At 32.5% G+C, this 24,505-nt stretch overlaps 2 protein-coding genes across 2 annotated transcripts; one reads left to right on the forward strand and one right to left on the reverse strand.

The window, feature by feature from the left end:
- Positions 1 to 6,671: 6,671 nt before the first annotated feature.
- LOC146541562 (uncharacterized) lies at positions 6,672 to 21,893 on the reverse strand. The gene is made up of 21 exons (XM_085195409.1): positions 19,892 to 21,893; positions 19,398 to 19,605; positions 19,094 to 19,250; positions 18,714 to 18,826; positions 18,270 to 18,358; positions 17,739 to 17,845; positions 16,448 to 16,521; positions 15,551 to 15,674; positions 14,881 to 14,978; positions 14,442 to 14,516; positions 14,109 to 14,161; positions 13,207 to 13,394; positions 12,836 to 13,005; positions 11,872 to 12,096; positions 11,309 to 11,541; positions 10,067 to 10,277; positions 9,595 to 9,832; positions 9,202 to 9,349; positions 8,588 to 8,748; positions 8,049 to 8,260; positions 6,672 to 6,861 (listed from the first exon to the last, which is right to left on the reverse strand). The coding sequence occupies exons 1-21, from the start codon at positions 21,664 to 21,666 to the stop codon at positions 6,745 to 6,747; spliced, it is 4,776 nt and encodes a 1,591-aa protein (XP_085051535.1). The 5' UTR covers positions 21,667 to 21,893; the 3' UTR covers positions 6,672 to 6,744.
- A 327-nt stretch (positions 21,894 to 22,220) lies between these two features.
- CycY (cyclin Y) lies at positions 22,221 to 24,491 on the forward strand. Its single transcript, XM_085188499.1, has 2 exons — positions 22,221 to 22,352; positions 22,445 to 24,491. Exon 2 carries the CDS (start codon positions 22,565 to 22,567, stop codon positions 23,573 to 23,575), a length of 1,011 nt encoding a protein of 336 aa, XP_085044625.1. The 5' UTR covers positions 22,221 to 22,352; positions 22,445 to 22,564; the 3' UTR covers positions 23,576 to 24,491.
- Positions 24,492 to 24,505: the final 14 nt, after the last annotated feature.

Raw genomic sequence — 24,505 nt, forward strand, 5'->3', positions numbered from 1 at the left:
ATAGCTAATATTTCAGCCAATTCGATAAAACACTTATTTTATTGTCGCATGTAATTCTTCATATTGACATAACTTTTTTATATAGGAACCGATGGAAATAAAACAAACACTGTATGCTAAGGGAAGCTTGTGAAAGTATAATAGTGAAAGCTGCTTGTAGATAAATCGGTTAAGCCGTTTCTGAGATTAGCGTGGACAAACGCACAGACAATCAGATAAATAGGCAAAAATATAAATATCACCATCAACAACGATGAGTGAGTTTTATTATAAGTTGGGCGATATAGAGAATAGTGACTTGCCACACTGGTGCCACACTGGTCTATAAACAAAAAAAACCGGTTAAGTGCTAGTAGGACTCGTCCATCGAGGCTTCCGTACCAATTTCAGGATTATAGGTCAACGGGAAGTACTCACAACTTATAAAAGTTAACAAATGTAAGTTTCTGTGCATGTGCACACATTTTGTAGAAAATGAACTTAAAGTATAGGCTCGGTACTAAGGTTTGCATTTTAACCTTTTGAGGTACGGAACCCTAATTACTAAATAACAAAAACTACTACGATGAGTCACTAATTATCCCCCGTAGCGCAATTATTCAAAACCTATTCGTTGTTTCGTGTACATAGAGTCAATAATTTTAAAGAAAAAGTTATATTCACGTACACACGTATATATATATACATATTTTATTTTCTTTTATTACAGACAAAAACATCATTGATAGATAAATAGTTTTATCATCACATAATGGCGAGAATCAAACACCTTTTCGCTCTGTTTACTTAAATGTACATACGTCTGGGTTCTTTTGTTAAAATATAAATTAACATTTAAATAAATATACTCTATGCCTTCAAAGTAAATATTGGTTATGTTATTGGCTCTAAGTAGAGTTGAAACCATATAGAAAAAAATTGCACTTGTAAATTTAGTTAAAAGTAAAAATAATCTTAGCAATTCATTTCATATAATAATTATGTATTTATATTATGGACTATCCAAGGCAATCATTTTGGGTAACGTGTGCTTGCGTCATTGTTTCGGGAAGTTAAGTTACGATTCAAACCTGTTGTTTCCTTGTGTATATACATAGGTTTGCATACATGTTGTTTGCATTAAGAATACAAAGAAATATTATATATGTTTGTAAGTTTGTTTGTAAACGTGCAAAAAACAAAGAACAGAATGAGATACCTACACTGGGTATATCTGCGTGCCCAGCTATGCTGGCAAAAAAATGTGTATTTACAAATGTGTATATAAATTTATATATTTATACATTTAATGATGTCATGGCTAAGTTTAATTGTACATATCTCAATGAATGATGGAGTGATTGTTTATAAGTAGGAATTTATATTTGCTTAGGTTGGTTAACTAACCCCTAACCTGCAATTTAAACTGGACTAAAAGTAAATAATAAACATAGTGTCTTAATTCACCAGGATCTCTTTGTCAGCCCCGCTAAAGGGCTTCTTTTTAGCTTTACGCTTCATCTGATATATTACAGGATAGAGTGAAAGAAGTGTCAAGACACTCCATTCTCCACTCTCCTCCTGAATTCAATATTGCATTTTATGTGACCAAAACACCAAGTTAAATGTTCTGCTGAGAGAAGGATGAACATACAATTTATAGGACCATTTTATATATTCGATTTTAATTTGAATAACTTCGATTTTAAAAATGAAAATCTTTGCCTCTTTAGGTTAACTGGTTATTTATACATTACATACAAAGCCTTGTGCCATTTATTGACAATTAGCAAGTAACATAAGGTAAACTCGGCCGTTGTTATAAAATTATTCAAATGGATTATGTAAATTTAAAATTAAACTCTAACAATTTTATTCATAGTTAGTATATATTATACAGATTAAATTAAATATTAAAATATGACTATAATTTAATTATTATTTTGGAGGCTCCTACATTGGTGTTGTCAAACACACGCCCTTGATTCGAGCGCTAAAAACAAGTGTTTTGTTATTCTTCGTTACCAGAATATACTATGTATTGCACATAGTATATTCTGGTCACATTACTTTTTTGTGTCAGTCACTAATATAATGCTTAAGTTTGAATGCGATGTAAATAAAGTGACGTAACGTCGTCGCGTCGAGTACGGTCAGCATGGTGCGGTTATGTGAGCGTGTTACACAAGACCTTTCAAATCTAGATTTCATTATAAAAAAAACAGTACTAATTTTGTATCTGTACGTTGCATATATTTGTGAAAAAATAGCGTAGAAAGATATAAAAATACTAATAGAATATGATTATATGACTTTTAAAATGTCTGTCTGTTTGTCAGCGCCAAACGAAAATAATTAACTAATTTTCGTTAAATACACTTAAATAATAATAAATTAATATATGTATAGTTAAAGGTGGCAAAGCCACAAGGGGGCCGCTAGTCTATTATTAATAATAAAAAGCTATCTTAGCAAAAGCATTTAAACATAATAAGATACGTCCATTTTGATTTTGAGATTGTCCGAAAATAATTCAGTTTTATATCAATTAAACTTAAGCTATTTGTACATTATATATCTATGTATGGATTTCATCGCCTTTAGGTATGCGTCTTGGAACATATTTTTAAATATACATATTGCATACGGTATATTTTCCTTAAGAATTAAATACCGATTTATAAATAATTTATTTTTATGTTATAAAATAAGTTGATTGTTTGTGTATGTATGACAAACATATAGAAACGTTCGTTGAAAGCATATTTATGTCTAGTTTTAAGAAGTGAGGAGACATATTTTTATAATACGTTCCTAGAGACTTTTCGTATAACTACGTCAATGCATTTACATGTTTTACAATGTCCGTACATATGACAATAGATACTTAGATTTTCGGTTTATTTTTTTATAAATACATTTGCGTATGTTAAAGTTGAATGTTTAGTATGCTACGTATAATAAAATTGTAACGGATCGGTGTCTGTACATGAAAGGTATATATGGCATTCCACACGAAGCGGACAGGTAAAAATGTCGAAGTTTCTAATTATGGTTATTTTTTAATATGTTAGATTTATACGAGTTGCTAGAAATTAAGTGTTTTATTCAACTTTGGCTATCAATATATGTATATTATAATTAAAATGATAATTTTATTAGTTTACGAAAGTAATTAAGATGAAAAATTAAATAATTGTGTTGCACAAGTGGGAGAAGCCACGCGGCCACTAGTATTTAATAATTTTAATATATTCTTAATAGATGAAATCTCTTCAAATTTTATATAAACATACCGCACAGAAAGAACCTACATATATGGCTTGGTTCCTATAGAAAATCTTTTACGGAAGCCTTCGTGCAGAAGGCGGAAGGAAGTACCAAATATCGACATAATATATTACCTATGGCAGCATTATTTATTAATATCCGATCAAAATTTGATATTAATAACTGCGATAAGTATACCAACTAGGTAAATAATAAATCACCATAATAATATGTATATAAAAATTGCACGCCTGTGCGTCTGGCAGTGTTTTTTTTAAATTATCCATAAGAAAATCAGGCAAGAAAATTCTCGCAAGTAAAATGTAAGAATGTCTTTTTTACTTTTTACTATTAGATATTATAGCGAACGAGGCGAACAAGGGGCAAAGCCTGTAGTAAATTATAACTATCTTTTTATTTAATCGATTCATACTTGTAAGTTGTTTTTCTGACACAACTTTTATCTAAATTATAATATTTATAAGAGTTCACATGCGAGTCGTTGACCCTAACATAGTAACATCGGTTATTAAATGTTAACTGTGTGTGTGTACGATGAATAAAAAGGTTTAGCTGCATGTGCGAGATAAACCGCACATAGCAAGGAAGGCAGAGGGAACCTGGGAACCTTATGTTGAGATACTCTCTTGTCTTAAGTGCACCAGATTCAAAACTATGAAAACAACTCAATAAAATAATAAAATTACAAAATTTACAATTAAAAAGTATTAAATAAAAAAACAGTATCTATATTTAAACAACAAACTCAACTGCCTAAAAATTACACAGAAGAAAACAGTTACTTACATTTAATTACACTAAACTTATATTTAACTCTTTTCTTCTGTGTAATTTACCTTTGATATTTTTGAATCTAGTTGCCACAAATGCTTATTTTTGATAAAGTTAGTTGCTTAAAAAAAGCAACACCCAATCATTCTTTACATATTTATAAACAAAAACCCCGGGCTATCCTGCCTCCTATTCCCCTGTTTCCCCTGCATATTGAAGTGGTGCGTAAATTGCATTTTTTCAAGTGCATTCTTCTTTACTATGTAATTAAGAAAGGTGGCACGTCGTAAATTGTGTTACTTTCTTGCAGATAAATATCACTTTAAAATAGAATGCATGCGTAAAGATACGTGTGTAATCATAGTAACGAAAGAAGCGTAAGCTGCATATTTTCCAACTTCACGTTGTATCTCACATATCGCAGGGTAGGCAGAGGGAACCTAGTGTGCTGACACTCCAGGATTGAACTCACAACAGGTTATAGTCACACGCTTATGCCCCTTCGCCATGACAGTCTCTTTTACAACCTGCATATTTTTCATGCTAAGAAAACGTTTTCATGCTAAAAAAACTGAAAAAAAGCATACGATTATTATATAACTAGCGGCCCGCCCGCGGCTTCGCCTGCGTAAGCCACGTTATTATTAATTTCTCATGAGTATGAGGACCTACGTCCTATAAGTGACGTCCATGCAAAATTTGAGACTCCAAGCATTTGTAGTTACGTAGTTTCATACAAACTTTCAACCCCAAAAACAACCCCTTAGAAGTCGAATATTGCAAATTCCCGTCTTAGTGAGCACCTACGTCCTATAAATAACTCTTATGCAAAATTTTAGATTCCTAGCACATGTAGTTTCTGAGATTTCGTGATGAGTGAGTGACCTCTCGATTTTATATATATAGGTAACGATTAAAAATATATAGAGTAGTGTTCGCTCTACTAAAAGATAGTTAATTAATAACAATATACCAAATCCCGATTATGATTTTTTTTAAGTAAACACTTAAATGAAATCTACGTGACATGTCATATCTGTCTCAATAATCGATTGATACTTATCCAAATTTTTACACTTCATTTAACTTTATTCGAAGCTTTAAGCAAAACTAGTCCAGCTTTTCCTACTAGCGTACAATAATTATTATATGTATAATATTACACATATAGGTATAAAATACCGGTATTCTATTGTATAATCGTGATCGGTCGTCTCCTTTCACTTTTGCCGGACGCCAACCTCTGCGTGTTTCCATTGCCGCATCGGGTATTCTACTGTAGGTACCAATCAACCCAGTTTCCCGTCGCACTATGATCTTTAATAAAATCCTTGTGAAGCACAGTTATTATTTAATTTTAAATATGTATAAAATATTATTAAGTGTAATATATCGTCTTGGCGCAGAGGCACGGGAGTTTGACTGTAACACGACGGTAGTGGATTGTATCCCCACTCGAGGGAATGAATTATTGTTTATTAATATTTTCATTTCTTCGCACTGGGAGCAAGAGAGAAGCCTGGTATTATAACAGAAACTGAGGAACGGTGTGTCTTAACGATATGCTCCCTCAGCTTACCCTTCTGTGTGCGGGATACAGCGTGAAGCTGATGAAATAATATAACAGGCATACCATATAGGTATAGATTCAATTCACGCTTTAGATCGACTGCCTTGATATATAAGTCAATCACCATTGATTATAATGGTTTATTGATGGCCGATTAAGTTACATTGTCTTGTTGCCGTACGTCCGCATGCCTGAGTAACTGCCACACCTTTGATTTTTTTTAAGAACATACCTACTCGAGTGTTTTAATTGTCTTTAATTTTAATTGTTTTCATTTATTGACTTCAAATAATATTTCTTAATATATGAAAGAGTAATGGATGGACTTAAACAAATAAATAAGGTTTTTAATAAATAAAGTGATAAGGTTTTTTCCGTTTAAAATCATTTAAAACATTTTTCCTGAGTCCATCGTCAAATTCATCATTCTGCTTACCACTTATGAACTACATAAATATATATTTATTTCTTATTACAATTAATGTACTACGTATAGTAAGTTACTGTTAGGTATTTTGTACTATCTAGATAATTTGATTTTAAATGTTAAATTCAAATCTAACAATCTTATATTACATGTTCTAAGAAATGGGAACCTGGTTAAATTTTACAATAAAACCCGCAACTATGGCGAAGTCTTAATTATAAATAAGTACAAGTATATAATATTTATTATATATAGCATAATAGTTACCTTCTACTATCTAAGGAGGAAAAATATGCAAAACCATTATAATTATGTAATAACAATCAGTACATCATTTCGAATATTGAACGAGAAAATAAAAAAAACTAAAATGTAGCAAAGCATTACGAGTATATTAGGTACTGTTAACAAAAACAACATTATAAAAACTCCTTTTATTTTAGTCAATAGATACCAAAAAGAACCTCAATATTAATAATTCTCAATATTAATACAAAAACAGGAAAACCGATCGTTATGTAACGTCACCACGTTATCACAGTATGTACATACTTAATGTTTCTAAGATACAACTAAATTGTTCTCACAAAGCGGACAAGAAGTAAAAGTTACTTGAATAAAACGTCAAGGACATTAGATATAGAGCATTTATTTATACAAAAACTTGTTTTTCTCGACTCTACAATTTATTAAGAAATATAAGGAACTATGATTCGATCGGCAATTCGCCGGGCATTCCTATGCACCTTTCCCAATAACGATTCATCGCGTTATATCTGTGCCTGTTGACACCGCTTAAACTGTGAGCTTCATCAGGATATGACTGAAAAAAAATTTTTTTTAAAGATCTGGTCTAAAATTATAATTAATATATAGTATACGCAGTTAAGCATTTCATATTGTATATATTGTACATACTATATGATATACTTAACATATACTATATAATAAATAGTGTTTTTTACACTTTAGTGGTATATATTTAAGATTTATTTAAGACAATGTTAAAAATGGCGGACCTAAACAAATCTTATTTAGTAGATATATAATATGCGTAATTGGGAATACTTATGGGCTTAAAACTTATATAAAAGGTATGACTGGAAATGGAAAGTTATGAAGTATACATAATATTACCAGGAACAAACACAAATATATCGTCGGTACGTTTGTTAACTGTTGGTCATTCAGTTTATACGGAATTTACGTGGGTACAAATAAAGAAAAATACATTATTACCATGACTTTTATTTAATTTAGATACTAAGAAATATGAAGATATTATTGTGAATAATAATGTGTTGATGACGTCACTAATTAATTTACTTATCTCTTCTAAATCTAACTTTAAAATACCTATATAAATATCTCTGTCATATTAATTTAGAATGCTTTATATTAAATAATATTAATTTTAAAAAGCATTACGCTTATACAAAATGTTAAGTTTAGTTAAAGAAATGGACTCTAGCGAGATTTTTTATTAAGAATAAATATTTTAATACACAAAAATATGAAATCAGAAAAATATTCAATTTAAAATTTCAATTTTTAAATTACTACGGCTCCCGAATGAACTTGTTCTAGCGATATTATTTTCATATCTATACATGGTTCAAATGTGAATTAAAACGTCATCAGAAACTAGTAATTAATGATTACCGCAATTTGAATTAGCGCGCAACCGTAGATAAGAGTGATGGTTTACCACAACTTGTGTGGACGACATTTGTTTCTACGAACCTCAGTATTACGTTCTGAGGTCATCAAAGTAATAATTATAATTTTATTTATCTGTATAAAGAATAAACAAATATCATTCACGATTTCTAGGAAGAGGAAAATATTATTTTTATATTTTTACGGGTAAATAATAATAAACACTCTTTGACATCCAAATTGCGAGTATATGCGAGTTTAAAGTTAACTTAAAATAAATTTTACTTTTGGTAAGCCAAAACTTAGTTAATTCTCAATCGTCCAATCTCCATATTTTCAATTTCAACTTACCATCTGTTCAAAAGGAATATCTAATTCTTGCAACTTCTTATAAAGTTTGGCTGCATTCTGATAGTGCACATTGTCGTCTGCATTTCCGTGCATTATATAAACGCTCTTTCCTCGTAATTTTTCAGCTAGGAGAGTCACATCTCCTGCTTGATAACCAGCCAGGTTATCTTCTTCAGTGGGCAAACCCATATAACGTTCTGTGTACATTGTATCTGAAATATTTCAGTTCTTTTTAGTTTAAGTGTTTAATATAAGTAGTATATTTATTTAGATATTATTGGAGTATTCAAAACATATAATAAGTATATAGGATTGGCTCTTAGAATAATATACTAAAATGTTAAGTTAATCTTAATAAAATGTTCATGAACGAATTAATAGATAACTCCTAATTTCGCATTACAGGTTTCAATTTCGCTAAACGAAAATAAAAGCTGAAATCGTTTAAAATATCGTTTAAAATATGCTTAATTATTAATGGCTATTTAGGTAACTAGGTATAATTTACTAAATTTTAATTAGCAGTATGGATTCCTTACTGTAATACAGCCAGGAGGTGACAGGAGCACCAGACACGCCGCACTGGAACATGCCAGTGTCATCGTGCACCAGCGTCAGTAAGGTGGCGTAACCCCCGTAACTGTGCCCCCACATCGCTACTCGATCAGGGTCCATAAATTGGTATTTATTTAACACTTCCCTAAATATAAAATATGACAATTAGACATATTTTTTTATTTAAAGTATAAATTAAGAATATGCATACCTTCAGGGTATGTATTTCGAGTAGACTTTACATGTATTTTATTGCCAGTTCTTCAAATTTCAAACTAAATTTAACATGAGTCTATATATATATGCAGTATATTATACTGTTTCTGGAATTTGATTTTATCACTTAAGCTCGTTTAAAGTTGGAGGAACCCACTCGAGAAACTGAAATATTAATTTACATTTATATTTTCATTTCTTCGCTCTGGTCTCGAGGCGAAAAGTGGAAAAGTGATTGTCTTGACACTACGTTCCCTCTGCCTACGCTGCTGTGTGCGGGATACAGCGTGAAGCTGCTTTAATTTTTATTTTTTGATCCTTTAAGGGTTTCATTTTTTCTTTTAAGGTATGCAGTCCTAAAAAATAGAATAAAAAATCCTACCGTAATACAACAAAGTGATCGAATATTTCAACAGTTCCCAGTGCATTATTTAGTGAGTATAGCATTTTTTGTCCATTCAAACCCGCGCCGCGTGGATCTGTCATCATGTAGATTGTGTCGCGATTGGTAGTGATATAAGAATGGTAGCCTAAAAAATACAGAAAAACTAAATACATCCCTGAATTGAAACAAATGAATAATGCATACTCCATAATAAACAGGGTTGTTAACGTAATTTGGCAACTCCGAAAATGTATATTAAACAAGATAATAATTCTATTAATATATTTTTTTCAAATCTAATTAGGACAATTTTGTCTTAATATACAAGAAAAAAAGTTTCTCCAAGGTTCCGTAAAGAACTAGAGTGACTATAAATAAAACAAAACTTACCAACAGTGAATGTATCGAAAACAGTATTTGTATTAGGTCCGGAGTAGACGAAGAAGACGACGGGATACTTTGTTTCAGTATCACTAACATTTAGACCTGGCGGCAGGTGTATCCTGACTGGTGCTGGATATCCATCCTCCAATGGAACAGTTGTTATGATGCTCTGGGGCCTGTCCTTGCCAATGAGTCGGGTACGAACTATTTGATTATCTTCCCATGTTAATAGGATTCGACGATTCTGAAATTATTTTATCCTATACTTCTATTGATTTTAGTTATAACGGTTACTTTTAAGATATAACCAGTCAATATTTATCGATAGCCAGATTTCGATGGCTGTTAAAGTTGATTTTCTTTTAGTCTGATGAAGGACATTCCCAATATTATAATTTAAATATAGTATTTGGAAAAACTATTTTCCTATATATATACCTACTTGTTACAGTAGACTTGTTGAGCATACCGGACTTACCAAAGGATCAAACAGGTAAACAGCTGAAGGCTCATCAGAAGAGGAACACGTGATGGTCATATACGACCCTCCCAGGCTGGCGGTGGCGGCGGCCCACGTACAAGGACCCCCGTCTGGTAACTCTATGTCGCAACTGAGACACGCCGCGTGCGATCCCGCCATGTGGACTTGTGTTTGCCATGGCGCATTCGTTACGGTACGGGTGAAGTAGCTAGACGATTAAATATAATTATACTTTAATTGTTAACTAAGAGATCAATGATTAATAAGAAAAAAAGCAGCTTAAATATTTTTCCACATAGAAAATTAGGTAGATAAAAGAAATTAGGAGAATATAGATAGATCTCACACCCATTACGTTTACAACTAAACGCTGTACCAAAGCTGCTATGCTTTTAGAAGTAATTATTGGTTTTAAATACAGTAAACGACATTGTAATTCCCCAATATGGTTTTGGTGAAGAACAAAATAATGACGAACTTTAAAATATAATGTAATAAACAAAAAAAGTTAAGTGCAAAATTTAAAATTTATAAGTATAAAATACTGAAGTACCACGTGTAAGAAAATGCATTTTCCAATATAAAGGCAAATTTGTTTTTAAGTAACAATATACATAAATTGTCGTAAAAACGTATGCTTGAAATATGAGGGTAGATATATTTAAAAACATTAGAATGCTATCAACAAATATTTAAAGAACAATGCTGGCCTCATTACTGCATGTGACGTAAGTAAGGTTAGAATAGATAAAATATTCTAAATATTATGCAAAACACATACCAAATAGCCATTTATTTGAAATCCAACAACAATTTACGTGAGTTCGATATTAAAAATTGTTGCTCGATGCACTCGCAACATAACATGGGGGTGCATTCCGCATACTAATAAGCTATTATATAGGAATTTGAAAGTATGTGTAGTATATTTTATTTAAACAACTGAAGCAACTGGGGCCAGTCGTGGCACAGGGGCCCAAGAGTGTGATTCTAAACGCGACAGGTTGTGAGTTGAATTCCCACTCGAGGAAATGTAATATTTATTACTTTCAATTCCTCGCGCTGGTACCAAGGCAAATCGCGGCGTTGAATTCCGGAATTATGATATATTACGACGGAAACTATGGAACGGAGTGTCTTACTCTTAACTTAAAAAAAGATTCCCTCTGCCTACATTGCTGTGTGCGGAATACAGCGTGACGCTGATCTCAATAGCTAAATCTTAGAAACATTACTTACTAAAGTAAATTTTCCTCGTTCATTCCAATGTAATTATTAACAGTGAAAGCCCCAGGAGTGATTGAGGTAGACACAATTGATCCACCGACTCTCATACTGACGTACAAATGCTGCCATATATTGCCACCAGTCTGTTCCAGAGACCAGCGAGTTGATACATATCGATCTCCTGCTCTACTGAATCTTGGTAAAGCGATAGGAACCCAACCATTTGGCTGTTGACGATGTTCTTCCTACAGAATTCAAGAAATTTTTAATGCTTATACGACGCCATTGGAGCGCAGCTGGGATATTATAAATCGAGGGCTATGAATTCAACTCACGCTTGGGGTAATGCATTATTTAATAATAAGCGTCTAGTCGTCGTATTTCCTCGCTTTGGTAACAAGGCAAAGAACGGCTCACCACTCAACACGCAATGCCTCCAAAATGCTTCGGTAAGTGGCGAACTTTATTATTAGGTTTTTAGTATTAGGTTACCAGGTTTCCAAGTTCATTCTACTATAGTGTGCAGTAGAAGGAAATTAAAAAATAAGAAATGTATATTTAATTATTTACCCTACCTCGCACTGGTTCGTAACAATATCACATATCCTGAACACCGTATAGTTTTGTCTTCTGTTCAACCAATGTACTCCGATTTCTGTGGTCGTAGGCCATATAACGCCACCTAAGATATGATCGCTGGTCACAATTTCTGGCGCTTCCAAAGTTATAAAGTTCAAGTTGTTAGCTGCAGTTCTGAGGTCTATCACGCGGAGAGTTACTGTTGGATTAGTGCGACCGACCTGAAAAGTTTTTTAAACGTATTTATTCTAAAACTGGTAATAGTATAATATAGCATAAATTTTATTGTATAGGTTTTTATCGTAATACACACACTTATTTAAAATATACAGGTTTGTAGTTTTAATAGCAAAAAATAACAAAATAAAAACTCATACGAGCGAACATATCTGTTAAATATTTAAATTTATTTTCCATACTTCACAATGCATACAAATACAAGTTGGAAACTGAAAATATGTAAGTACACGACCGTAACGGCTTTGTCAGTTTAATTATTGTTTGCTCGTATGGTTTGGTTATCCAAATTAGTGTTCATACATGTAAGTTTATTGTTTGGTCATACTTTTTGTCCTTATACGGCTATCTCATATGCAATAGTCATAAATAATATAATGAAATAACCTTGTAAAATTTGTAATATATTTTCAAATCCCAGGCATCCAAGTATCTTCATTAATTTTTTGTAATTTTATATAAAGCTAAACAAACAAGAAAATTGTTTTCCTCTCTCTTCCTTATGCATTTAAACTAACCCTGGATATTTTTTACACTCTTAAATATTTAAATCTTTAAAATATCCATAAAATTTCACTTATCAGGTAAGTACGTTAAATGTACGATCTATCACCAAATTACAATAGCTTTAAGTACGAAGAGTGCAAAATTGAGTGAAGTATCCTAAATTAAGATTCCTAATTTTTCTCCCACCTCGCAAATTATACGAGAAAAAAGCCTTACCTTAGGGTACTTCAGATCAACAACTTCAGGATATAAATCTTCTGGATCAGATTTTTCTACGAAATAATAGTATTTGTAACTTTCCACCAAGGTATCATTGTAGCTGGCGAAAGCTAGATAAGTACCATCGGGAGAGAACCAAGTTGCTTGTCCGGTATACATAACATCCTCTAGAACAATAAAGAAATATATTAAATTAGAATTTAAAACTATTAAATACTAAATCTATTTAGAACGGGTGACCAAATTAACCTGATTTATATTATATGGAGTTGCGAAAGTAAACTAAATTGGCAAGAGGGCTTTACGGTCTCATCCATTCCGTATATGTAGCTATTAGTTAAACAAAGAAACAATTAAAAAAATATTACCTTCATATACCCAATCAGCGTGACCATTATATATAACACCAGGTATTCCATCTGACGTGATTTGTATGGGCTGGCTGGAGTTCTCTGGTAAATAGTACACGTTGTTATCCAACACGTAAGCTAAGGAATGACCACCGCCGAAGATGCAAAGCTGGAGGCGTTGATGATTCGCGACGTACGTAACTTGACTGTATTAGGAAATAAAATATATTAACAGGTATTAGGAAATATTACTTACAATGTGTAGAGTGGTTTAAAATGATAATGAAATGTCGCAGTGGCGTAGCTAGGGTATTTGCTGCACGGTGCGGCTCGGGGAACTTGATGCCCCTTTCCTGTTGTTGACTTCTAAAGTATTCGTCGACTTTGATGCCCGGTGCGGCTTAAAGGACTTGATGCCCTTTAAAATGGTAAAAAGTCTAAAAAACAAAGAAAAAACACACTAATCGTCGACTTTGATGCCCTTTTCCTGTTGATGCCCGGTGCGACCGCACCGCTCGAACCCCCCTAGCTACGCCACTGTAATGTCGTAGGAGTATAAACGATTAAAATCACTATTTAGGTCGAAATCATGTTTTATGTCAATGCAGGTTGCAGGCAATTGCAAGTTCTCATTTGTTCAAATGTCATAAAGAATTGATAATGCGATGGTCATGGTTGTCCCAACCCATCATATTTAAGCTTTTTTCATTTATCCATTCTGGAAAGGTTAATTACGACCTCTATTTCCACTGAACACTTGTGGGTTAAGAATTCAGGAAAACGAAGAGCAGTGTTTTACAACACCATCTATCGGGCGGGCCATCGGGCTATCTTTGCCCACTCTGCTACATGGTAGGGAGAAAAAAAGTGTTAAGCTGAAAAGAATATTGCGCAATTTTACAAAATGTTATATTACTTACGCTGTATCTATCTCATAGAGTGCGAATTTGGCAGTTGTTGAGTATCTATATACCTGAAATAGAAAAGCTTATAATATTACAATATAATGTAAAAAAAATATTATTACGATATTGCTATAATATAAAAAACGATGATACGAAAATTGGTATCAAATTAAAATATTTACGAATATCTCCATCAGGATTACACTTATCCGTCTGAAATTATCTTTATTTGTTTTATAACAGATCATAATTGTTGATAAATGGGCTAAGATAATACATGTTTAAAGTAATCTATATTTTTACACAAGAGCAAATAAGTATCTATTAAAAACTGTAAAATTTACTTACCGCTTCAACTTCACTGGGAGCCAATATAAATTTCCTGTCAGCTGACAATATGGGATTCGAGGTGTTTAAGAAACCCTGAAATAATAATAATTAATTCATATAAAAACACATTTTAATGATTTCAATATAGCGGCAATTTTGCCGCTTTCGTGGTGGAGAGATTAAAGGCATTAAGTATGCATTACTTAAGCATTTAGAGTTGAAAATTACTTAGATTGATCAAACCTATGGTTTTAACTGCCTTCGTCACCAAAGCGAAAATTTGTAATCATACTCTTAAATCGATATGGCTTAAATAATTTAAAATATGGACACTGGGGACGAATCGGCGCCAGGAGGTTTCTGAAAATATGGGTAGTGGTAGAAAAATATGAGTAAAAAATGTTTAAAAGTAAAAAATAAGTATTTATTGATTACTATTATTTTTATAAAATCATACCATAAGTTCTCCAGATACAAGAACGTTTCTCGTAAGAGTAGATACATCGTAAACGTAAATCCCGGACTCCCCAGGAATCGTGTAGGAGAACTCAGTATCTGCAATTCATTAAGTAAACCAAAAATTATATCGATTTAATCCTAAAATATAATTAGCTTCTTAAAAGCAATTAGCATCTTAAAAGGGGGGCAAAATTTGGTATTGAAGTCACTATTTCAAGTGGCGGCATTAGATGAAAGGGCCCTGGGTAAACTAAGTTTGAATTACAGAAAAAGCTCGTTTTTCAATTGAACAGTATGCTGTTGGCCATATGGGCCTCTACAGCGTCACCGGGCTTGGGGAGGCCAAGCTAGACGAGCTCTGACCTTGGCATGGCTACCGTGGAAGGTACCAACAAAAGAGAACACAGTGGCGCAAGGGCGTCTCCTTTGAGACTCGGACCGCGACTTGCGAACACCGTTTGTAGTGGGGGGCTTTGCTTCGCTCGGTTCGACCAAAGCCTACAGAAAAAGCTCGAGACCTCCAAGTTTTGTACGGAACCCTCGGTGGGAGGTGGACGAGCCCGACTCGCGGTTTCCAGGTTCGTGCAATAAAAAAATTAAGGAAAGCTACGTCATTCTGATGTTAATTTATACTTGTACATCAATTTCCATGCTAAATAAATTCTTACCCGAAATCCATGTTCCATTGAAGCCACGCTGCGAGAACTGTCCTGTCACAAACTCCTCCATTGTGAAGGGGTTTTGACCTGCCACTGCCGCCACCACTGCGGCCCAAAGTAACCAGACGCGCATCTTATAAGAAATACAATTTATGTTTTTAGAATCAAAATAGGTATATCAGAAGAATAAAAATCTAGTAAGTAATTTTATAAATAATAAGAACAATTGAATTGTTATCTTTTCATTTTCCTGTTAAGAACTAGGTAAGTAGATTACATACACCAAGATAAAAAAAGGAAAAGGTCGTGATGATGTTCATCATACAAACATGTTCCAGATGAAAATGAATCCCATGTCCACGTCCAGCAGCTTAATAAAATATTTACTAAAGATTATTCGGAAGAAAATAGGAGTAGGTGCTATTAGTATGACTACTCGGTAAAATTAATGGGAATATGGGGACCAGTGAAACTTCATTATAAAACTGGAGTTAGTCCGTTAATTAATCTTTACTGTTGTGACTTATCTGCATATAGCAATGTAAATTAAATAGTGATAGAAAACTCGATTATGAATTATAAAGCTATGATTGTGTACCACGCTGGCGCTTTAATAACGCGTCTAGACGGTGGCTGTGGGTTCAAATTTACACCGTTATCTATATTTAAACTTATATTATCTGCCAAAGTATAATTACTTATATTGGAAGACATTAAGGCAATAATAAGTTAATTTACTTACACTCTTTAAATGAAAAAATATTATTCTATATTTTCATGTTTCATTTTAAAGAGCCAAATAAAAGTATTACATTTAGGTATATAGAGTGACTGATAATGAACATTAAAATACTATTATGTTGAAGTTTATACTTTTTTCATAATAAAAGCATTTTTTTAACTTACCATTTTATTAAAATATCCACTATCACTACTTGCATTGGTTGACGGCAGCAATCCGCCAACACAACTGCTTTGTTACATATCATTCTTATCCCATTGATAACTAAATATCTTTGATAAAAGATAATTGTATAAATTATTAAGACTATATATTATTAGGCCGATAATGATTAGATTATTGTGTTAAACAGTCTTTACCATAAGCGATTAAATTATTATGTTGAATATTATTACTCTACATAGATTACTTAATGTACCTATATAAAAATATTTCTTTTATCTTTACACATCCCTATCAATCGTGTACCACGCTATATATTATAGATTATAACAGCACTTTGTCTTATATACATTTTTCACAAGGTAGGCAGAACGAGCCTGGCTTTAGGACACTAGGTAAGGGACTTGCGTTTCCCATTTTACGTTGCGACCCTTACGTTTTATCAAATGATAAATAAAGTGTACGTATGATGAAAATATCAAATATTTCATTCCCCTAAGAGGGTATCGAGGTCCTACATTTTGGAAATAACCTTATTTTAAATTTTGAATGAATTCAAGACAGTCTGCTGAATGGTGAAAATCCAGATAAAAAAATACCAGAGCGCAAATTAATATAATTAACACCCCCGAGTGGTGATAGAACTCATAATCACTTAATTTACAGTTGGATTGTCAATGTCAAAGATATTACAAAACTGAGTATGTTAACACAATACAAAAGTATTCGCTGTCTACCCAGATAAATGTGTATGCAATTATTCAATAACAATATAAAATATACAGATGGTTTATTTTTAAGTTACAGCTATCATATTCAATGGAACATATTTGTAGTGGCAGTTTAAATTACTTTAAATACATCTATCTACCATGAAGTATAAAGTAAACTACTTTCATATTGTTTTACATATTACGTTATAAAGGAAATAAAACAATTACTACCGAGGAAATATTTATTAAAACATCAATGGATTTATAATAATTATGCTGATAATTCGAACAATTTCAAACAATTCTGACAGTATAACCTGATACAATTTCCAAAATCCGAACGATCCAAATGTTAGCTTCTTTACACGTACACTATCATTGCTTCCATACAGCTGCGATATTTTCGTTTTGTTTCTTTCACGTCCGTTTCAACATCGTTTAGTGACTTATCTTATTAATAAAGTAATTATTTTTGTTCATATCTTCAGATATATTTTCTACGACTCGAATTTGGCGTTGTGTAGATTATTTCAAAATGTACAATTGGCCTTTTGACTACACAGTATGACCCAACACTAACTCTTGGACCACTCTCGTGATGAGCCATCAACGGTATCCCAATTGCGGCACGCAAAGGGCATTCCAATGTCAATGTGGAGATCCAAAATGTCCGCCTCGATCAAGCGACTGCGATTCTCCAACGATGAATTAAATCATAGGATTTCTTCCAAGCGTGCCTTTCTATAACATTTCGTACAAATAAGTTGATTTGCTTTGAGCTTCGTAATACCTTCGCAATCTTGGATATATCCTTTAAGCCTAACTTATTTACTATACAAACTAGAATAATCTATTAAGCAATATTAAACTTATAATTTTTAAAAATTGCCAATGAAACCTGAAAAGGAATGTCGACATTGCGACAAAGCATTAATATATGTAGGATTATAATGTCACATGAGTTGTATGGGTCAAATAGAATATGGAGTGAATGTGATTCTAAGTGAGTGTGTATTTGTCGTGATTGTGTGTGAACGTATGTATGTATGTGTATGTATGTATGTGTATTTATGTGCGTGTGTATGTGTGTATGGCGGTAGACGGACCATGCTAGTGTCTGCGGTGGGTACGACGCAGCTCCTGGAGCCGCCGCTCATGCTCGGCCATGTGTTGACGTCGTTGCTCCTCTTTTACTGCTATCTAAAACAAATAGGAAAAATTAGTTAGCATTCCATGTATTCGCCGGCTGCAAGTGTGAGGGGACACAACACAAAATATATGGTAATTATGTAATCATAATTTATATGCATAAGTCACAATAATTGATTAGAATAGAACTATTTTAAACTTTAAAATTGTTTGTAACAATTAGTGAAACATGTCTAATTTAATAGTATAGTATTAGACATAAAAGATAGTGTATCAATGTATTGTAATGGACTACACAATCCAGTGTAAAACTAGATAGTGTGAATTAAAATTGATTTATAATGAGTGTGGTGGGTGTAATAATATTGTACTCTTCACCACTGGTACAATATTGAGTCATACTTACAGTTTCAGCCGACAATGGTAGCCAATATATACAAGGAGTTGATTTCGTTTTTTTGAATAAGTCATCCAACAGCTTTGCAGGCGCTTCATCCTCCTTCTTCTTGAATTTCCGTGCTAAAATTTAAAGAAATATATATTTAATGTTTAAAATACACCTTAAAGTTGTTGGACATGGTGCAGCAGCATCTATAATTCTATTCAGGTTTGTCTAACTATAATTTCTATTCAGGGGGATTTCCTGTTCCAATAACAAGACAAAATGGAAGGTTTTGAAAATTATGTGGAAATCAGGCAACAGAATATCAACACACCAAGTTCCCTCTGCATACTCTGCTATATGTGAGGACATAAAGATAGTTGAATATTTCTTTTTTACATTACCTGGTTCGGGACTTCTTTCAGGTGTGCGATGTCGTCGTTTCTCTAATTGCGGCCGCTCCTCTCTTAACATCTTGTCTTGGCGTATTGGTTCCTTGGTTTTGTCATTTTTACCAACATCCCATTCACGCATTGCGGCTTTTCTTTCCCATGGTTTTTCCTAAAAAAAAATATATAATTAGTGATTTACAAATACACTTACGTAATATAAGTAAGAAATCTAAGTGTACTAAATTTCCTTAAAGCTATTGTATGAATTATTTTTATTTTCAATTATGATGGCAAATGGAAACTATCATATATATACCAATTCTCCTTTTTCCCTTTTCATATCTTGTTCTCGGAGCCAGTCTTCCACTGTGCCTGGGATGGTTGAATGTTGAGCGTTATCTGTATCTTCATTAGCTATTGCTTTATCAAAATCTTCTTGTGTTGAAAAGTCTACATGTAATGTCTTGGGATTTGACACCGGCCATGTTACTCCATGCAATGCATGCCTCGTCTCAACAGCTTGACTGAAATTAAAGTGAAATTTTATTTATAAAAAATAATTTACAATACTTAATTTGATTTATAATCTATTATCACTCAAGGGTAAAACTTAAATGACAAAGTTTGTTAGGTAGCATCACTCAACAAACAAAGTCTCAAAAATTTGGCAGAATGCAGAGAATGGAGTGTTGTAACACTAGGTTCTCCCTACCTATCCTGCTACTAGCAGAACACAAAATTAGACATCCAAACTGACTACTAAGAAAAACAAGTATAATAAAATACATCATAAAATTAAACAGTACTCACTCTTCTCGTTCATATTTGACGAAACATTTGGATTTGATCCTATCAATCCAAAAACCATTTTCCACTAATCGGCCAGTTCTTTGTAATAAGTTTTTTAGTTGAGGCAATGTAAATGGCCTCACTAAATTAGTTATGTAAAGAATGCTTGACTGCTTGTGCCTCGGGGGACTGGGTGGCCTAGTTATAATACTATCATTGTCTTTAACAATTGAAATCTTTCTTGTAGATGCAAGGTTTGTTTCCTTTAGCTTAACATTTTCCTTATCCCCAGTTTCTGTTTTTTGATCCTTGTTATTAACTTCAATATGCTCTGTATTATCAATAATTATTTTAGGCAATACTGGTCTGTCAATTCTTTCATGCATTTCTACCCTCTTATGTTTTTTTTCCTCAATTACCTCATCAAATTCTGCAGGTTTTACATCTGGTATAATTTCTTTTAGAACATCGGTGGAAATGGTTATAGACTTTTGAGTTGATAATTTGCTAGGCCGAGATCCCCATCTTCGTTTTCTATTGATAACTATTGGTGTTCCTTGCTCAATACTAGTTTCAGTATTTTGTTTATTATCAACATCAACTTTTTTGTCTTCATTTATTTTCTCATTGTCCTTACTGGCCCCTTCATTGACTGAATCTGTTGAATTAGTTGTTTCTTTTTCAGATTGTACACTTAGGTGAGTGCTCTCTACAACATCATTTTGATTAGTAGTTATTGTGTCTTCACTATTAGACTCTGTGTTCCCTGAAATTTCATTTGAATTCTCATTATTACTTACCTTGTCACCACTTGCCAATGTAATGCTATTATCTTTTTCCTGATCTAATCCTGATTTTGATTCAGTTTCCTGAGATTCAGTCATACTAATTTCTGATGATTCACATCTACTATCTTCAGCATGTAATTCTAAAATTTCCGACTTTTCAGCTGATATGCTTCTCTTTCTCTCTGGACTCCTTTTTTTTGGGGATGAACTTACAATTTCCTCACTATCTTCAACTGGCCTTGGTGAAACAACAGTTGTGTCAGCATCAGAAGGTTTCTCTTGTTTCATAGTTTCTGATTGTTTTTCTTCCTCATTAGCTTTTGGTACATTCTCATGGCTGACGTCACTCTCTTTAGATTCAGTTGATTCTACTTTCTCATTTTTGTTTTCTTCATTAGTAGTTGACATAGGTGTCTCATCTGTTACTACTTTATTCGACTCAGTGCTCTCTACTTCAGTAGTAGTATTAGTAGATTCGGGTTCAACTGCTAAGGAAGCTGGTGGCTGAACTTCTACTTCATCATGATCCTCCTTACTCGTTTCTGCTGCTTCTTTAGATTCTGTTAATCGTTTAGAACGATGTTTAGATTTCTTTTTTTCCTCTCCCTCAATACTTTGAGTGTCACTGGAACTAGTAGCACGAGAATGCTTTCTTTTACTTCTAGGTGATCTATCTGCCCTTTCCGGGGTGGAAGGCGGACGAGCAAGACATATTTTTAACTTTTGAATTTCACCAACATCACCTGAGGTTTCTGTTGCTTTAACATGCCAAACTTGCTCCTGAGATTCTTCGGGACTGTCTTCTTTGACAGATTTTGGCGGGATGACTTCCTTTTGGCTAACCTCGCCAGTTTCTTTAGGAGTATTATCTTCAGCAGACCCACTTTCTGAAGATGAAGAATGTTTGCGACTCCGACGTGTTCCTCTACGCTTTGGTTTTTCCACTTTTTCCTTTTTGTCTGGAGAAGATTTTTTCTTAGTGGCGGTGCGTTCACTTTTGCGACGCATAATTGTAAGAGTATCTCTTTATAAAATCCAACCAATGCTATAATATATTAGAAAATACGAATAAGAACGTAATTTATAACACAATAAACAATTAATTAACAAACTAAGCTCGCAAAACACGATTCACGAAATGCAATACGCCAATCAAATGGTAGACATATTGAAATTTTATGAAACACACAGATAACAACATAAGCGTGATATTTAGCAGATTAAAAAAGTAAAAATATGAAACAAGAAAGTAAAAATATACGGTAACTTCTAAATAGATATTTACATATATGATAAACTATGTTGTTTTTAAATAAATAAAATGTCCTTTACAATGAAGTTAAAAAAACCCTTAATTTATGTTATATAGTAAATTTCGTAATTTACTTACATTTTGTTACAAGACTTACTGGACCTAATAAAAGTTATTATATTATTTATAAACAAAAATGAAAGTAAATAGTTATTATAAGTAACTTTTAACTTTTCAATTGTAATTACCGTATGGTACCGTACACCTACCTATGAAATAGTAGATGTAGTTTATCATTTTTATAATCTATATTAACTCTAATGACGTTCGCTAATCGCTTGGTAGTCAGTGAGCTGCACCTGTCATTGTTAAAAATGAATTCTTTTCGATTTCTTTTATAATTTTTAAAACAAATTTGCTGATGTGACTTTATAATGTTAAGGTACGGTGTTACCTTAAATATTTCTCATGTAGTAAAGATTTTGTTGATTAATTATTAGCATATAATTTGTATATTCATTCCTTTTGTTTCAGATACTATGGACTTTATAAGTCACATTAGCGGTTAGCCCGCACTCTATTTATGTGTATATAAGGCGTGCTTCTAGAATGATAATGAGTTATTATCTATAACGTTCGCCAATTTGCTTAATAATGGGTAACCAAAATAGTTGCTGTTGTTACCGAAGTCCTTCGCCAATCAGGAAGGATATTGTTAAGCTTGAAGATTACCTTCCTGAAGGAGAAGTAAGCTCCAATAACATTCAACATATTAGTGAACGAGAACCGGACGATGGTGATATTGATCCTTCTCAAGATCCAATTGCAGGAACAATTTTTATGGAAAGGTCCAAAGCATCAATTGAAAATGGAATCACCAGAAAACGTAGTCAACATCAAATTGCAGATAATAAATTAAAGAAAAGCAGTTCCTGTTCTACAATATACTTAGATGATAGTACTGTGTCTCAGCCAAATTTAAAGAATACAGTAAAATGTGTCGCACTTGCAATATATTATCATATAAAGAATAGAACATCAGAGAGACGGCTAGATATATTTGATGAAAAACTTCATCCTTTAAGTAAGGAAGGAGTAAATGATGATTATGATAAATATAATCCTGAACATAAACAAATTTATAAATTTGTTAGAACATTATTTAATGCAGCCCAGCTTACAGCAGAGTGTGCTATTATAACTTTAGTATACTTGGAAAGGCTATTAATATGTGCAGAATTAGATATTGCACCTTCTAATTGGAAAAGAATTGTTTTGGGTGCAATTTTACTTGCAAGCAAAGTCTGGGATGACCAAGCAGTCTGGAATGTTGATTACTGCCAAATATTGAAAGATATCACAGTGGAAGATATGAATGAATTAGAGCGTCAATTTTTAGAAATGCTACAGTTTAATATCAATGTTCCATCTAGTGTATATGCTAAATATTACTTTGACTTACGTACACTTGCTGAAGCAAATGATTTAGCTTTCCCTAGTGAGCCACTTAGCAAGGAAAGAGCACAAAAATTAGAGGCAATGTCAAGAGTAATGGAGGATAAAATATCTGCTGAAGTTGTTAAGAATGGTATTAAAAAATGGTCTAGCTTAGACAATGTCAATTCTGGAGGTGGAGTGAGGCGCAGTGTGGCCATATTATCTTAACTTTTATCTAAACTATGATATCAGTAAATCAGCATATTATATTCTTTTCATAAGATTATTCCACCACTTTGACATACTATGATGCAAGATTCAATGATTTTGAAAGTTTAATAATGTGATTTGAACTGCCAAATATCATATTTGAAACATTAAATATATCTATACTAATTGGTATAGTAATTTTAATAAAATTTTTGCTGTGTAATAAATGTAGATATAATTGTATAATGATTATATAAATTGAAAGTGCACAAAAGCCTGGGAATTGTAACGGACTATGGACAGTCATTATATTCAATCTCATAAGTTATATACTAATGATAGTTCTTAAAAAGAAAGACTTATTAAATGAGGTCCAATATTTTTTTGTATTATATCCATAAAACTGATTTGCTACTTAATTGATATACATTATTTATGTTTTATAATATCATAAGATATTGGCTTCCAGTTCATTTTATTTTATCTATTAAGAAGCACTAATTAAATAGTTTGCTTCCAAAATTATGATGCTTAGTGTTAACTTAGGATAAAATTAGAATGTGAATTTGACTGAATTAAGAATATTGTGATTGTGGTATGAATGTGTTAGTCATCAAATTTTTCAATAATTTTATTATTAACAATTAATGCATTTAGGGCCCGACATAGTTGTGTATAAAATTATGCCAAATTATTTTGTAATCAAATAAGAATAAACTTCATTAATCAGTTGTTCTTATATTGTACAATTGAAATTAAATAATTTTCATGTGAAAATAAAATATTTGTAATTATATTATACAAAACATAGGAATTGAATAAGTTGAACTATTTAAAGCAATTAACACTTGTGATTAAGTTATGCAGTCCATACTTTATGTATCAGTAATGTAATTAATTAAGCAAAAATAAACATTTTATATGAGACTTTCAATTGCTAAACTTATT

This window comes from Heliconius melpomene, chromosome 1 (assembly GCF_056956725.1).
Source record: "Heliconius melpomene rosina isolate 202511_hmr_F chromosome 1, ASM5695672v1, whole genome shotgun sequence".
Taxonomy (NCBI): Eukaryota; Metazoa; Arthropoda; class Insecta; order Lepidoptera; family Nymphalidae; genus Heliconius; species Heliconius melpomene.